Source organism: Leguminivora glycinivorella, chromosome 12 (assembly GCF_023078275.1).
Source record: "Leguminivora glycinivorella isolate SPB_JAAS2020 chromosome 12, LegGlyc_1.1, whole genome shotgun sequence".
NCBI lineage: Eukaryota > Metazoa > Arthropoda > Insecta > Lepidoptera > Tortricidae > Leguminivora > Leguminivora glycinivorella.
In genome coordinates this window covers 19,548,185-19,566,706 of record NC_062982.1, presented here as the reverse complement: position 1 = coordinate 19,566,706, position 18,522 = coordinate 19,548,185, and the positions used below count along the sequence as shown (strand labels likewise).

At 35.5% G+C, this 18,522-nt stretch overlaps 2 protein-coding genes across 4 annotated transcripts in view; one reads left to right on the top strand and one right to left on the bottom strand.

The window, feature by feature from the left end:
- Nucleotides 1-18,522, top strand: part of LOC125232035 (adenylate cyclase type 2) — a 348,143-nt gene that overhangs the window by 224,131 nt on the left and 105,490 nt on the right.
- Nucleotides 1-18,522, bottom strand: part of LOC125231604 (E3 ubiquitin-protein ligase SIAH2-like) — a 95,529-nt gene that overhangs the window by 49,878 nt on the left and 27,129 nt on the right. The window contains exon 1 of one of the 3 annotated variants that reach the window (XM_048137061.1): nucleotides 2,731-2,861. The exons of 1 other annotated variant lie outside the window; for it this stretch is intronic. In XM_048137061.1, the coding sequence (XP_047993018.1) occupies nucleotides 2,731-2,844 (114 nt within the window). In that variant the 5' untranslated portion in view covers nucleotides 2,845-2,861. Of the gene's footprint in view, nucleotides 1-2,730; nucleotides 2,862-18,522 lie in introns of those variants that run through there. One more of the 3 variants, XM_048137064.1, reaches the window with a different exon arrangement.

Below are 18,522 nucleotides of genomic sequence, written 5' to 3'. Positions count from 1 at the left end.
AATAAATTCATGACAAAAAACAAGTACCTACTTACTGACAAAAACTATTTGTTAGATAGCGTTTATTTGAAGCAGGTTTTGAGGAGAAGTAAATAAAGTGTTGATTTAAGAAAACTGATCAATGATATGCAATAAGCCTGTCATAGACTATAAAACTCAAAGCTCTTTTACGACAAAAAAAGGTCCCGACGAATTGAGAGCCCCCTCCTTTTTTAAAGTCGACTAAAAATAAAACTTGGAGTGTAACTAAGTAGAGGTATTAAGATAAAAAGTCAAAGTTTGTTGATGACTTATAAATATAAATAAATATTGGGGACACCTTACCTGATAAGAACCTAGCCCCAAACTAAGCAAAGCTTGTATTATGGGTGCTAGGCGATGATATACATACTTATATAGATAAATACATACTTATATACATAGAAACATCCATGACTCAGGAACAAATATCTGTGTTCATCACACAAATAAATGCCCTTACCGGGATTCGAACCCCAGACCGCGATTTAGCAGGCAGGGTCGCTACCGACTACGCCAGACCGGTCTTATCGACTAAACGAGATGATATGAAATCTTTATACTGACCATGATATGTGATTATATTCCCGCAGTTACAAGTATGTCCAACATGTGACAAAATGTTTAACATAGTAATGAAGTGTTAACTTTTTTCTTTAAACATATATAAAGTATAAGATTGCCGGAAATTTTCCAAAACCATTTCAAAACAACCTAGGCAATTCAAGACATGACTACCATTTAAGTAATTCTGTATGCGTTATTGTTAGTCTTATTTTAACAAGAAATAACAAAGATAGAATTTTGAAGCCGTACGTTTAATTCTCAATAAAAACAGTATTTTTCATACTTTTGAATTTAATCTACTAGTTTTCTTAAGGATTTAATGAGTATCATTATATTCATTATAAATATTTGTTTTAATGTTAAAATAAAATACATTGAGATGTGAAGTACAAAGGCGAACTTATCCCTTTGATCTCTTCAGTTAACCTTAACCTTTAGTTAACATTAGGTATTCAATTAGTTAGGCATACTGTGCCCAATGATATTATGGTGAGGAAGCATAGACCGATTGACATCTGACTTGCAGACGTTGCAACTAATGCGGTCTCAATATGTGACACCACATCTTTCTTCGCTGTCTTGCTCTCTTTTGTCATCTTCGCATCCGTTTGCTACAAACTTGTCTTTTTCTCACAGTTTATTAGCGTTTGTCCTACGTAGTCAGTTGCTCTTATATACTTACTCATAACTTAGTGCCTAAGCGTTCACTTTTTTTTCAAGTTGCTCGGACTCTTAGCATTTTCTTTTATAAGCCCATCATTTTTTAAATGTTTTTCTAGTATTGGGTAGTGGGTATAATTATGTAATATGTATACTCAATCTAAATATAATGATGTATATTCACATTATACTGAACCATGATCTTCATGAGCTTATTCTGCCTTGACTATATAATTATAGTTGAACGTTTCGTTCCACTCTTTACTTCGTGATGCGAACAATTACCACTGCACCGATAATTTCATACATAAAATATAAATCAAACATAATAATTCAAATCGATAATCAAGTTTGATGTATCCACAATATAGTGTTAACATATACAATATATAAGTAAACTTAACATGCTCCATATAATTTTCCACTAGATATGTCTGGTTTATATGCCATGCGGTTACCGCGTGGTAGAAGAATGATCGCCGATATTTGCGAAATGGTTTACAATAGTTATGAGAATTGGATAAATAAGTAAATATAGAAACATGAGGTTGTGAAGTGAAAATAGACAAGACAGAAGAATTTAAAAAAGAAAAAATAATAGAAATTAGTATAACTAAACTAAGCACGTTGTTAAGCGGGCGAGTTAAAATATTATATCACGACACGAAAGAGGATATATGAGAAAAAAAGATGTGAGTGCTGAGATAACGGAAGATAGAGAGGAATGGAAGAGGAAGACGAGTTGTACCGACCCCACATAATGTGGGATAAGGGGAGAAAGAAGAAGGTGACACGAATTTATTGCTAAGAAGAAAATATAACAATAAAGTCGTACCCTACAGTGCAATACAGTGTGTGTTTGTGATTGTGGACGTTGCCGTCCGGCAAATTGATAGTCAATAGGCCATTTGTACGCATTTCTATAATAATATTTTCCCCTCACTAGCTCGGAAACACGTGTTTTGTCCTTTAATACCAGCGGGTAAAAACACATTTTATCCACTAGTGGGTAAAGTCATTTGATCTTCGATATAGTCAAATTAACTGCTTTAAAATTGATAAAATTAGGTGAATCTAGTAATAAAGATGATTTACCACCTGTGGCACTACTTGGAAGCAGTGATAAACGCATTTTTTGCGTTGTAGTTTCCTCGCTATATAGTGACTCGGGGAAAAGTTTTGTGTTACACTCTGCAAAGTAACTTTTTTAAGTAAGTGCAATGTCACTTTTTTTAATTTTTGTGTGACCTGGATTTCCTTAGAGCATTTTTTTTTATTTCATTGTATGTTTGAGAAAAAAAACTCGCGTGAAAACGGAGTTCAGGATTCTATTCTCGGGAACTCACTCGCTTCGCTCGTGGTTCAACTATAGAATCCTTTCACTTGCTCGTTTTTCAATTCCACACTCGGCGTTAAAATATAACTTTGCCCCCTTGTATAACAAATAACTATTTTCATCTTTTGCATTAAGTTGATCGAACTTACGGATCTCCGAAAAAGAACCATCTTGCTCTCCCGCCGCACGCTCTGATACGAATAGTTGCTGCAATAACATTCGTCTTCGTCCGAGGGCACCTGATAATACGCGCGACGTCTCATTTCCGAAACAAAGACACTTTTTGCACGAGACACATTCACATTCTCTGATTCGAATGTGGAACGAACGTCTTTTGTTTTTAGAACAGTTCGGTCGTTACGATTTTTAGTAGTGCGTTGTAAAACACTGGTTTGTGTTTTGACGGCTATATTTTTTTAAATGTTGTATTTTTTGTCAGTCATGTCAATCGCAGTGCTGATGAATAGAATTTTATTTTGCGAAGGTTTTGTTTGTTATACAATTTGTATATTTACAGTTGTAACTATATTTTTATCAGAAATATTCCATTTAAAAATTGATTTTTAAACACTGGTAAAATTTTCAAACATTTTCCTTAAAATGTCAAACGTTCAAATTTAATCAAATTTTGAATAATTCGAATCACGACCGTTTGGGCTCCAAGAATGCTGAATACTGAGCGTAACGGTTGATCAGAAAAAGTTCCGCAACCGACAATAGCCCAGAATGAGTACGCAAGCCTTTGTGCAAACAACAATGGATAGTTTTTACTGATACTGCTTATTTTGTCTTCTGGTGACAAAATTGAACGTTGCCAATACCAAACTTATCTATTTCTGACAATAAATTATTAGTTTTTGTGGTGTTACGAAAGTTTAGTCGCTAGCTTTCGCGTCTAGTGATCGTCTTATGACAACTTTTAGATTGTGTGTAGGTATTATGTAAGGTTTTTAAGATTTTTTTCATCACACTCGCACACTAATTGTGCTATTGCACGCAGGCGGAGCGTGAGTTATAGAAAAATCGTTCTCTCTAGGGAGTTATGAAATTTCTAGTACTGTATTGAACTCTTTTTTCCTATTTGCATATTTTTTATAATGCAAGTGTGATGAAAAACATTGTGTGTAACTCGGGAAGTATGAATATTACTAACTCGAGTCTTTAAATCGCTCCGGCAAGCCGTTGCGTTTAACTTACTCTCGTTAGTAATATTAAACTTACTCCCCTTGTTGCACAATGTACTATTAAAGAAGAATATTTTAGACTTAAGATTCGTATATTTAGAAATGTTTCATTTGTTTTATTGCTGCAAAAATAATATAAATAATATGCAACGGACGGACAATCGCGTTATGGTTGGCATGTTTAGAATAAAAATATACCTATATCATCCTCAGAGAATTTCCGATCTCTGTGCATCGAAATTTTGGCACTATCATAATAATATGTTTAAACCTGGAAACAGAGGTATATATCGAGTGTCCCTATCCCTAACACCAGGATATGTCCTATCGTTGGTTAGTTGTAAAGCTAACCAGCGATATTAGCTGTAAAGCAAATTCGTCATGGTTTTCGAGGTATTGCCACTTTTTTTCTTTACGTTTTATCAATGAAACGGCCAATATCTCTGCAATCTGGGTCTTCGAACTGCAGTCTGATCCGTTACAAAAGGAAGTGCGTACGTCAAAGGAAACGTGATCGGCGCGACTTCCTCGTACGAATGAAGTGTTATACCTTCCGCGCATGCGTAAACAGAGCGGACGACACTTTTGTTTTGGGTACGATTGCCGGCTACTGGGAAACACGAAATCTGTGTTTATGCTTTGAATAGCCTACTTAGGTTTCATTCATTCATATTTTTAACCCCAGAAGCAAAAACGACGGGGTATTATAAATTTGACGTGTCTGTTTGTCTCTGTGTGAGTCTGTCTAGCTCCCAAACGGATGAACCGATTTAGATTCAGTTTTTTTTTTGTCAGAATTGGTAGAAAGCTGAATTGGTCGGTCCACTCGTATCATGTCGGGGAATTTTTAAAAAAATTTAATTTTGTGGTTAGGTTATTTTTTTGATTTATTGCCGGAAATATATTCCATAGATTATTACTAACATTAACATAATAATTAAATTAAAATGCAATTAATAAAACTAAAACTAAATTAATCTAGGACCCGCGGTTTCGGGTCACCCTGATCTCACAGGCCTGTGGTAGGCCCTCCAGCGCTCGTGCAGTGGGCTGGGGTCCCATTCTCTGACCGCGGACAGAAGCGTGTTCGAGGAGCCGAAGATTGCCTTTCTGGCGGTGGCGCTCCTCATGCCCAGAAGCGCGTCCCAGGTTGAAGTACTCAAGTAAATAATAACTAATTAATGCCTAAGCAAGTCACGATTATAAATATTTACAACAGTTTTATACTAACCGATGAATACAATTCATTTGGTTTATTGTGTATATGAATCGTCCTATTGACATAATTTGCACCACCTAAACAAACTATTGCGTAGAATAATTTACGTTCTTATACTTAATATACTTGGTTGGTACAAAGTAGCTCTTAGGTCAACCACCTTCCGAAATGACATACATGTTGTTATCACGTTATCAGTCTTTATTCAACACGTAACAAACAATTGGGCCATTACAAGTGCATTTTGGAATTACCAGTATTTTAATTTATATTGCACTTTAATAATTCTATAACAGTTAACAATTGGATCAAACAGAAACTTTACTTATTGCAGAATTTGTAAATGTAGATATGATAGATATGAGGGCATTTTCAGAATTTGGAACCCCTCAATTAGCGTCAGTTATTAACAAAAATTAACTCACTGTCAGTTTTGTGACGATAATTAAGAATGAAATTTCAATAAAAAAAATGTTTTTGTGTTAATTACATGAACTTTAAGCGAAAATCTACATTCAGAATGTGAAAAAAAGGAAATTTTTAGACAGACTTTATGCTTAATTGTCGTCACAAAACTGACAGCGAGGTAATTTTTGTTAACAACTTTTGCTAATTAGGCGGTCCCAAATTCTGAAAATGCCCATGAACGTGTCGAGCAGTCAAATAGTTGCCTAGACGCCGAAGCTTGAGAGGATAGTGTGAGATGGCTCTTAGACTACGCATGTACTCTAAGACTAGAATATAAGGTCAATAAGCCAGTAACACGCCCTATTACGTATTTATCGCGTACTCACTTATCGGAGTATTTTGACCCACATCGTGACACTATCGGATGACATACTCGAATCTATATCAGTCTAGCAAAATAATGTGTTACGGTTACGAACATCTTTCCACTTCGTCACGAGTAAGTTGAGAGGTATAGTAGTATATAACGATACAAGTGCGGTAAAAAGGAAGTTCGAAACAAGTGGCGATAAACTAAAAAACGAGCGAAGCGAGTGGTTTTAAATCGACCCGAGTTACGAATTTCCTTTTCACACGTGTATCATACGACGTTTTTCAGTACAGATGGCGCTCTGAACTTTCGACCAAATAAAAAATGAACCACATTGCGCACTAGTGCGGGAAAAAAGCACCATCTGTACTGAAAAAGGTAAGTATTTCACTTGTTCGTTACCTTAAATGGAATAAGAAAATGTGCTTCAAGCGGGCCACAAGGTATTTTTAACGACTTAATACAACATTTACTCAGACAATTTCTGGCTAAACATTACAACTAAGACATAATAATCATTACAGAATTACTAAATAACAGGCCCTGCGGGCCGGTTTTGGAGTCTCACGCGTTCGAATTCAGAAAATTGTCACTGAAAATAATAAGCAAGTCACCGTTTTCAACCGGTATTTTAGTGACAAAATCCCGTATGCGAGATTCAAAAATCGCCCTCCTGTAGCCGAATGGCATTTCTACGACGCGAAACGAAAACGAAACGCCGCGAAAGCTAGTATGGCTCTGTCGCGCCAATACGCAAGAGCGATAGAGATAGATATCTACGAGCATTTCGTTTCGTGAGCGTTTCATGACCGTTTGTGCCATTCAGCTACGCACGCAGAGATGGTTATAACATACTAAATTAGGATAAGTACCTACTTATAAGATCCCCAAGGATTATCTTTTTATATTCCTAAACCCATCGTATGCTCAGGCACGGCGTAAAATTACTTAGGTCATCTTTTTCCGGAACGATTTTTTTTGTTCTACATGGCATAGCCGAGGTTGGAACGATTCTTAATACACTCGGACACGAGGGGTTAATAGACACCTAAACTTCTTTCGCGACTTCGGGGTTAGTTATACAACACGAATAAATAAAAAAGAAGATTCTTACACAGATTAACTAAGTATCGACGCTCAAGGAAGCTTGTGTTGTACATACTCAGACATATTATACAAATATTATACTCGTACATAATAACAGGCCTTTGCATTTATAACAGATGATTCAAGCAGCATCCTTGCGACACTTACGTTCGTGGCTGTACAGTCCGATTGGAGAGAGGATCCCTCGTCCGCACACATGGCAGGTGTATGCTTTCCCAGATGGGCGGGGGTTAGAGACCTGCTCGTTACGCCTCATGCGTTTATCATTTAAGGAGGAGAACCAGGCATTGTCGTGCTTGGATTGACCGTCATGGACAACACGCCTCGTGGGTCGGTCTTCGGCCAGTCACTCGTACATATTGTAGAAATAAATACCTACATAGAAAACATTCGCGACTGAAGATCAAATTATCTGCGTTCATCACACAAATAAATGCCTTTACTAAGATTCGATACTATCATGAGAATCGGCTTAGTAGGCATAGAACAGACAGGTCGTCAAATCAAAACATTTATTGTTCTTTATACACACATGAGTAAATGTTTGTTTTATTTAATATATGAGAAGTGCATTTACTATATTGTTTGCTAACGTATTCGTGGCTTATGTATGTTTTAGTACATCTCTGTGTATTTGGTTTCTTGAGTTTATCTACACGTGTATAAGAAAAACGGTGAAATAGAGGTTTTTCTAGACGTTTCAATGGCATAGAAAAAGATATTTATAAACCCCGGAAGATTATAAAGTTCTCAACTTTTTATTTGCCCTTTTTTATGATTTAGCCTTAATTATTTAAATGTAATGAGTAGTTGCAGCTTCAAGGTAACAAGCATTATTGAGAGGCGTCACAGAACGTTTTAGGCCTTACACAATTCATATAATTCTCCTAAGAAACCATTGTGATACTGCCGTTAGTGCGTTTTCACATTATCCGGTCCGATATCGGATCTAGGACCGATATTCTGTACATTGAAGCTGCCATCATGGATGTTTTCCTTTGAAGTCTTTCCGACATCCGATATCGGATCGGATAATGTGAAAACGCACTTAGTGTTAAAAGTACTATTTCGCCGACGACAATAGTGTACTTATACCGATTTCCTCCACCATTTATTTATTTATTTTATTTATTTAAACTTTATTGCACAACTAAAGAAACATGTACAAATGGCGGACTTAATGCCAAAAGGCATTCTCTACCAGTCAACCATTGGGTTAAACAGAGACATATATGTTGGCGCAGGAGAAATAATAGCTAACAGAGACAAATATAATCGTGACATCAAACATAAATTTACTAAACTCAGGTTGAATACTACCTAATACTTATATAAATTTATATAAAGATAGACTAATATATATAATTACATATATATGATGGTGAACATTATTTGAATTCTTCTGCCAGAAGAAGCTTGCAGCGGAGCAGTCGTTTGAAAACGACCATTCCTAGCCTAGCCTATATGGCTATATTATATATGTACCTTTTAAAAAACAAAAGCAAAATTTTACTTTGTTTTATTATTTTGTATTTATTAGCTATTTTTTACTACGTCGCAAAATAAAAATAGAGCGTTTTCTTATCGCTTATCAGCATGTCTTCGAACAGCAAATCCTATTGTTATCGTATTTATTTAATGCCACTACTATAAATAATGTTTACATACATCTTACTAAACACATTGTCTGAGGAATTCGTTAAGTCATCACTTGTAAAGTACAGTCAACAACACAGCTGTGAACACAAAGTGTCAAAAATATGTATGTATACAGAACTTAATTGCCTGTGCATTAAGGTGTGTATACATGTTTTTGGCAGTTTGTCTGTCTTCACACCTGTGTTGTTGACTGTACTGCAACAATTGCTAAGTCCAAAAGTAATAATGGAAAAATCATCTTTATTATAGTGTGTAGAAGTAATGTTTTTATTTGTTGATGGATAGTTTCTTTGTTTTAGGTACTAGATACATTTCATCTATAGACTTTTATTACTGCATTAGATTACTTTGATTAGTCAAAGAGTGACTGTAGTAAGTGTGCAAATAGGAGCAAGGTCATAATCATAAAATTGTTTTTTTTTTTATATTATGAATGGGCTTACTTTTGACCACAGACTATAGTCAAACGCAAAGACGTGGCCTATGATGGAGTGAGCTCGCCCAGAAGACGCCTGTTCACTCTCGATTTGAAGGTTGCCGAGTCATATGAGCTCGGAAATATAGCCGCCGGCAAGGAATTCCACTCCTTGGCAGTGCGGAAGCAAAGCGGAATATCTACCAAGAACCGGCCGTGCGTCTAAGTCCGAATTGTGCTTATAGAACTCAGTTTTCTACTGATGTATTGGATACATATTCATTACATAATAATTAGTTTTTTTTTAATAGTCTATAATGTGTCCCACTGCTGGGCAAAGGCCTACCCTGTTTTCCGCCAGTGACGAGTGGCGGAAAACAGGGCTCTGTGCATGCTCTCGCCAGCCGACACAAAATGGGTCCAGGTCTTTGTGCCATTTCATCTTTGGTCTACCTCGGCCTCTAATAATTAGTTATACACTTAAGAAGAAAGATAAATAAAGAGTTATACATAATAATAGTGGGATAGTAGCATCTTTTTTTTAAGTTACATATTATTAATTAATACTGCATGCACCTGTTTGACTGAATGTGTGACATAGTCATCATTCAACCTCAAATCTCTTGTCACCTTTAAATTCTTTTCAAAGTTATTCTGTCAAAGAAATGTACTCTAAAGAAATCGTCAATGATTTAGAAATATAAAAATTAAAATTTTGAAAAAGCCCCCGACTGCGACATAGTAGACCGATTTTCATGAAACATGACTAAGAACACTTCCGACTAACTCAGCTTTCAGACAAAAAAAACTAAATCTAAATCGGACAGACAGACAGACGGACAGACAGACAGACAGACACGACAAACTTATAACAGCCCTCCGTTTTTGCGTCGGGGGTTAAAAACACTAGCTTTTGCCCGCGGCTTCGCTCGCGTTAGAAAGAGACAAAAAGCAGCCTATGTCACTTTCCATCCCTGCAACTATATCCACTTAAAAAATCACGTCAATTCGTCGCTCCGTTTTCCCGTAAAAGACGGACAAACAAACAGACACACACACTTTCCCGTTTATAATATTAGTATATGGATTCCTCATTCCGAAAGCAGTTTTAATACTATAATCATACTTAAAAACTAGAGCATTGCTGACACGTCAACAATAGGAACTCCCACGGTGTATCGATAATATTGAGCTTTATCTATAATCAGGACAGGTAAGTGATAGCTTTCCTTTGCCTGACAGATAAATGGGAAAGTTAGTCTAGATTATGTTACATCGCGTGATATGTCAAGAGTTTTTCGACTTGAGAATATTGCATTTTGTGCTAGATTTTCATCGGTATTGTACAAAAGCTGATAACAGAAATATATGACTAATATAAAGAGAGTGCTGTTATTCTGATGTATGGAGTGACAGTTCAGTATAGTATGATGAAAATAGTTCTAATGAAATTCCATAATATGGCGCGTAGTCATATATTACTTTAGTGTGCGTAGCGGAATGCACAAACGCTCACGAAACGCTCACGATAATATATCTTTCGTAGCTATATATCTCTATCGCTCTTGCGTATTGGCGCGACAGAGCCAGACTACATTTCTGCGGCGTTTCGTTTCGCAGAAATGCCATTCGGCTACGGGGCCTGGTCAGCCGGCCTAGCAGAAAAACAATCATTGACACTAGACGCCGATTGAAATGCAGTCTGGCTCTGTCGCACAAATATGGAAGAGCGATAGAGATAGCTATTTGTTGAGGATATTACCAGGTTGATGATGAAAACTATTACTTGTACCATCACATTTACTTTATTCACTTATAACAAACATATTAACAACCAATTTACAATAAATAATTCAAGACTTCTTCACTACTACTCGTCTGTACTCGAACTGGCCCCCGTCACTGCTTGTCCGCCATTTTTATAACATTCCAACATGGCGGAAACCCAGTGACTACTATTAGTCAATTGATATTCTTTAATACTTTCATCATAAATGACAGTAAGATAAATCAAAATAAGGCATTAATAAATAATTACTCTAACAGCTCGGCCATCCTGTTCGAGGCGAGACCCTTCGCCAAAACTTAATGTGAAATAATTCAAAAGAAAGACAATATCAGTTTATACAAGAAAAAGATTATAAAAGTGTAGTATAATATGCATTTGAAATAATTCTTAAACAATAGAAACACAAAACATCACTTCACTTCATACCGATACCTTTACCCCATAATTACGATATCCTATAAAATGGATTTTTAAATATTTCCATAAATCTTATCAAGAAATATAGGCCCGTGAAAAATAAATATATGAATAACATTAACTTCGATACAATTAAATTAATTACATCTAATTAAATTCATTACATCCAATTGAATTCATTACATCTAATTAAATTATGATAATTAAATTAATTTCACAAGTTATAAACATATTTAAGTAAACAATGCAACACTTCACTTCACACTTCACTCGCGAAACAAGCAAAAAGAACACATTTACACGGTTTTATGACATCACCACCTCATCACACGATTGAATGAAATTCCCGTGCCGCCACGGGCTTTGGCAACATGATGTACCCGTCCGCTGCAACAGCATCATGGGCCACCCAAGCTCTGTCAGCCTGGATAGTGCTGCCGATGCTGCTCATCACGGACGCCGGACATTGCGCCGCCAGACGCAAGCTCGCATACCATGCCAGCGTATGAGGACCCACGGTGGACGATCGAAACAGAGGTATCTTTACCCTGACCCTCTCACCTGGGCACTCCTGGGTCGGAAGTGAATCTACACCCCGACCCTCTCACCTGGGCACTCCTGGGTGGTAAACGAATACCAGACCCTGGCCCTTTCACCTGGACGCTCCTCGGTCCTTGATCTGAAACTTGCAACACTTTCTTTAGGAACATAATTTCGACTGTCTTCGAAATTATGGTAAAACGATTATGGTTCGGTAATCAATTCAATAAGTCATAATGTATCGATAGTCGTTATGATTAATTAAATTATTGTCATCGCCTATTAATATATCTACTGTTTATATATACTGAGTAATTATATTCAAGATTTTTCAGATGTATATATCATACACATTTACAGAATCTTTAAATACTCAAATGACCTGTCAATAAAATATCGCGCCTAGTTAATATTTACCATTTGTAACGTAAACATATTATATTACGCAACCATTTAAGACTAATCGCAAGTACACGACTACGGTGTAGGTCCTTATTATTATTTTTTTTATCCTGTTATTATTATTATTATTTTAGGTACTAGCTAAGATTGATGCAATAGTATGCCGAAATAGAAAAACTCTTTGTACATATACTATTTAGGTTACAGGTCAACAATAGCGACACCCGTCAGACATTATATACATAATCTCTTTTTTTATAAATACCGTGTCGTATGAAAAACCAAATACGATATCCGACGTATCTTTATTCGCGCTGATTACAAGCCGCAAGTGGTAAGCAATTCATTTAATTATCAAAAGATCTATTCACACATAAAGCAAGTATATATTTTCTTTTCATGAAGAGCTATCGCGAATTTAAAGACAAAAGATTATTAATGTTTGCTCTCTAGATTTCAAATTGCACATTTTCAATTTATTTCTTTTATCTATGAAAGGGAAACTAGTCGTTAGTAACGATTTTATTTTAAATCTAATAGGTCTCTTCATAACCGATACAAAGTTTAAGTACTTCACTTTTAATATTTTACGAGCTAAACCTGCTAGGTAATAAGTTTTATATGTTATCAATAAAGTCTCTTTTTTTGTTACTTTATTCTTGATCACCTAAGACTATAAAACATGTAAAGAACTGGATACACGTATTACACGTAGCCAAAAGATAAATATGTAATTATTGCTGTACTGCTTTATCCAATCAAAAGTCGCAAATAATATACATTCTGATATTAAGGCACAGTCATTTATGTTGTACTTTTATATTCATGTTTCATGTATTTATAAAGGTTGAAATGAAAGTCTTTCACGTTCATCAACGTGCTTAAATGTTATGCACGTATATCCACGCGCTTTGAATCTCGCACGTTCATCCACGCGCTTTAAATCTCGCACGTTCATCCACGCGCTCTAAATCCCGCACGTCCATCCGCGTGCGTCAACCATTATTCCACAAGATACGATTCATTGTGCAATACCCTGGCTCAAGTCATTATTTTATACTGGGGCCAAAATACTCGAGTTTACGCGTACATATGACTCTATGACCTACATATGACTGACTCTACATATGACTGACTCTACATATGACTGACTCTACATATGACTGACTCTACATATGACTGACTCTACATATGACTGACTCTACATATGACTGACTCTACATATGACTGACTCTACATATGACTGACTCTACATATGACTGACTCTACATATGACTGACTCTACATATGACTGACTCTACATATGACTGACTCTACATATGACTGACTCTACATATGACTGACTCTACATATGACTCTACATATGACTACATATGACTCTACATATGACTCTACATATGACTCTACATATGACTCTACATATGACTCTACATATGACTCTACATATGACTCTACATATGACTCTACATATGACTCTACATATGACTCTACATATGACTACATGTGACCATCACCCATGTCATGTCACATGCACCATAATATATAAGCATAATTATCAAGATTGAATCGTTATTCTTAAGAAGCAAACAGATATTACTTTATTTACTAATAGTCTGAAACATGTCTTAATGATATTTATTCACACCATAGATGTAATTTTTCGATTTCCCATCGAATTATCACTCATGATCACCATGGTAAAATGCGAAGAATTTTGTTTTATACGTTACTTTGATTAAATAATTCTGCCATCACTGGCCATTATAAAATAGTATTCATAAATGTGGTAGCATACCGTCAACAATCAAAATGAGATCAATCAGTCCAATTCGTGAAATAAAACGTTGAAAAACAACACATTACAATTCGTTGAGTTTTAAAACTTTAAAACGCTAAACATTTTTATAACGAGTTATCATAAAATATCTGAAGATGATTAGAGATACAACTTACTCTCCATTATTCATACCAGGGATTGGCAACCTTATTATCAAAGTTGTTTATTTAAATTCAGTACTTAACAGAATTAAACTACCCACAATTGCACAACTTCAATTTTAACGGTTAATATAATATGTTAAATTCACTATTAAATATGTATTTGCAAATGAACAGGAATCGTTTTTGTTCAAAATCGTACTTAAAGCATTAAATATCAAAATTAAGAACTGCATTATAATTCTCAGTTTGAATTGAGATCAACTTTTCATAAGTATACATAATTTTTACCAATCTTGTGTTACCGGACACGAGGGATTAAATTATTGAAGTACTTTATGAGAACATATTTTACACAGCGTATTTCATTCAGCATGAATGTTTAATTGTTTATCTGATCTGTATAACTTGATAAGCTCGAATATGTATAATTATATTATAATAACAGAATACAACAGCAGGACAATTGCCTCGTTGGAATAAATTACACCACTTTTCGGAAACAACATAAAATGGCTTGTGTTTAACAACTCGAGGCATCGTTAAATAAAGCAGTCGTTTAATCAGAACTTTATTTCTATTGATAAGATACAAATTTACTTTACTCATAATTCCACGATTTCCTTATGCCAATTAATTTATGAAATTTTACTGTCACAAACTGAATGACGTATCATATGACGGCGCTTATTGTGTATCCAGAATATACTAGTCATATAGTTATCAGATTTATGTGTTTCAATAACTAATGGGCAATGTAATGTTACACACCTTTTGTAAAAAGATTTTTAGGTACAAAAGTAAGTCATCTTTTAAATAAAACAATAATGAGAGTTCATCAATTTATACTGCCATGAGGGTAGATTATCAAACCAGTTTCAGAACATGAAGTTTAATTTTAAGAAATAAATATAATACATGTCTCACTTACCAAAGCAATTTAAATGCACGTTTCGTTAAATAAATCCGTTACATTATTTTGACTAAAAAAAAAAACCTTACACTTGTGCGGCGTGGCAAAAATCTTATCGATTTTTGTTTCGTCCAACTTCTGAACTGTTGAGGATATTACCAGGTTGATGATGAAAACTATTACTTGTACCATCACATTTACTTTATTCACTTATAACAAACATATTAACAACCAATTTACAATAAATAATTCAAGACTTCTTCACTACTACTCGTCTGTACTCGAACTGGCCCCCGTCACTGCTTGTCCGCCATTTTTATAACATTCCAACATGGCGGAAACCCAGTGACTACTATTAGTCAATTGATATTCTTTAATACTTTCATCATAAATGACAGTAAGATAAATCAAAATAAGGCATTAATAAATAATTACTCTAACATATTATCGTAAGCATTTGGCTACGTACTAGGGCTTGCAATATCGGACAGTTTTTAATTCCGGAACTGGTTTTCGAGATTGGACTTCAATTCCGGAATTCCGGAACTAGTTCCGGAATTGAACAATTTTTTTTGGTTTGGTTTTCTGGTGGATTTTAGAGGAAATAATACAATTTTAAACTGAAATTTGTTATAAATCGACGTTTAAGACAATAAATCCGTACCTGAAAGGCATATAACACTGAAATTTTCATTTTAGTAATTTTACAGGAAAGCCCATTTTGCGTCAAAATCGGTCTTGGGCGTCATCCATATATTACGTCACAGTGTAAGGGGGAGGGGGGGGTCATACTAAATGTGACAAGCCCTGTTAAAGGGATACAAAAAAGCGTGACATAGGGGGGGGGAGGGGTCCAAAAACCTGAAATTTGGTGTGACGTAATATGTGGATGATCCCTTGCAAGGTATTTCGAAGTACAGTTAACGATACAAACGAGGTTTTAGTGCCAGTTTTCTGATAGTGGTCAACGTTAAAGTTATTTTTTTATCCATTGAGCATTGAAATAATATAAAAGTAATAATAAAAGAAGTTTGCCAGTACGCTTTCTAAATACTTAAAGGTAGGCACAGTTCTTAAGGTAGTGTGTTGAACATAGAGCGTGTGCTGGATGTTATTCCCGGAAAAGTTGCAGTGCATGTGTTCCGTTTTTTGCCTATTTATCCGGAGTCCTGCCTTTTCCAAGGCCGATCTCCATCTTTCAAGCGTCAATTGTAGGGCTGACGGATCCTTGTACCTACACCTTAATTTTTTGTAAAAAAATAAATCATTCTTTTGATTTGTTTTGTGTGGTAACAGACTTAGGTAGAATTTAGTAAAATATGCACACGTCTTTGTGAAAAGTGTATAAAGTAACTACGACGTTATGCTTGTGAATGAATGTAATACCAAATACTACGATTTGCTTCTGAATTTAAAACTTTATGCCTAAAATATTCAGTGCTATGAGAAAAGAAGCAAAATTTTGAGTTTATGCCGCTTTAATACTGATTACTTTAAATTATTACTGAAATTTAAGTTCGATCTAATAAATTGAGCATAAATAACGCCAATAAAATAATAATATTAATGTACCTAATGTTATTTATTTATGTTTAATTGACCTTCAGTATTCGAGCATAACACTCAACTCCCGGCTAGTAATTTTAAATTATCACAAAACCAAACTTTCTAAAACAAATATTTACATTAAAATGATTATATATTTCACTTATTAGCTAAAACAATTGAGAGCAAAACCAGAAAGTGACAATGGTATAATATTAGCGGGTTAAAACTACACTATCTCGCTCTAACTAGCCTTGGATGCAACCCTTTGGTCATAAAATAGGCACTACCTGAATCCGAGGAGTGTCTAACTTAATGAATTTACATATCTTTTATAGACGCGGTGGTAGTTTTGTAAAATAACCAGGCTGATATTACACGTTTTCGTCCAAAAATATATCTTTTTTCAATTCCGGAATTTTCGAGATTATGTGTTTCAATTCCGGAACTGCAATATCGGAAAAATTGTCCGAAATTCCGGAATTTCGAGATTCCGGAATTCCGGAATGCAAGCCCTACTACGTACCCACAGTATAATAAAGAGTACTATCGTACAGTATGGCCACTCCCGCTCCCCGCTGAAAGTGCCACCCACCCCCTCTCGGTTACCTCACAGTTACCGCCTGTCAAAAACGCGAACAGTCGACCTGTCATATTACACTCATACAAGCATAGTACGCGTTCACCTACACGAGCTTAGAATGTGTGCTAGGAACGCGCCTCTTTCATATATTTGATCGCCAGTGTCCGAGATGTGACGTACCTAAGCTTTAGCTGAGCGTCAAAACGCAAGGTACTATTTTTTTTTATTTTTTTTTAATAGCCTATATTGTTTCCCACTGCTGGGCAAAGGCCTCCCCTGTTTTTCGCCACTCGTCACGGCTCTTTACATGCTCCCGCCAATCGCTACAAAATGAGTCCAGGTCTTTCCGCCATCTCATTTTTGGCCTACCTCGGCCTCGGGTAATTTGTGGTGCCCATTCGGTCGCTATTTTGGCCCATCTGTCTGGAGGCATCCGACAGATGTGATTTGATTTTTACCTTAACTACTCAAAACCCCTACAACAGGAAAACGTTGTAAAATTGAGTTCCCATTTCAAATAATGAATGTGTCATACTCTGACCATAATTATAGGTAATATGTGCGACCGTCAAAACCCTAGTTTAACTGATACAGATTACCTATTGTTAATAAGTACCTACAAGAGGCCTAATTGTATCATACTATTGAAATGGGATTAATGGGAACTTACCCAGGTTTGGATTTACCCATTAAACATAGGTGACTGACTAGTTTCCATAAGGATATTTATCGCATATTATGAGTAGATAATAATACTTCTATACGGGATTTCTACACAGCGGCATTACCCACAAAGACTGTGTTTTAAATTACCAGTTTATCAAACAAACAATCGATAGTCTGTTCGGAGAAAGAAGAGTCGTGGATACATTGGACCTCATTCATTTCACGATTTCTCTTTACTTTTTAACATCTAAAACAATTAAACCTTACGTGAAAGATATGTTATTACTACGAGTAGTGATAGTATAACGATTTGAACGGCGGCAAGAATTAAATTATTGAATGTATGCCTTAACGTAAATGTAATGTGACTAGATAAAAACACCAGTTTATTTATTTAAAATGAATGACAGATAAAATGAAGAAGATACTTTAGTTTTTCAAATAGGTTTTGCCTTCGCACTCAAATAATTTATCCTAATTGACTGTGTTGATCAAGAAGAATACATTATTTTGTACAAATAGACAAATTAGTCAACAGATAAACTATCACGCAACGTATTGTATAATAATAGCGTAAGTAAGCGTTTCCTCGCACCCGCAAATAGTTCGGGAGATACAGACAGACGGGCGGATATTTCGGGAACACTGACTCATTCCGGATGTGTCATCCAGACTGGAAGTTATTGTATGTCTGTGGGGAGCATGTGAGGTTATTAATAATATCAAAAAGGATCGAGTATTATAGAGTGTATGTATGTATGTATGTATGTATGTATGTATGTATGT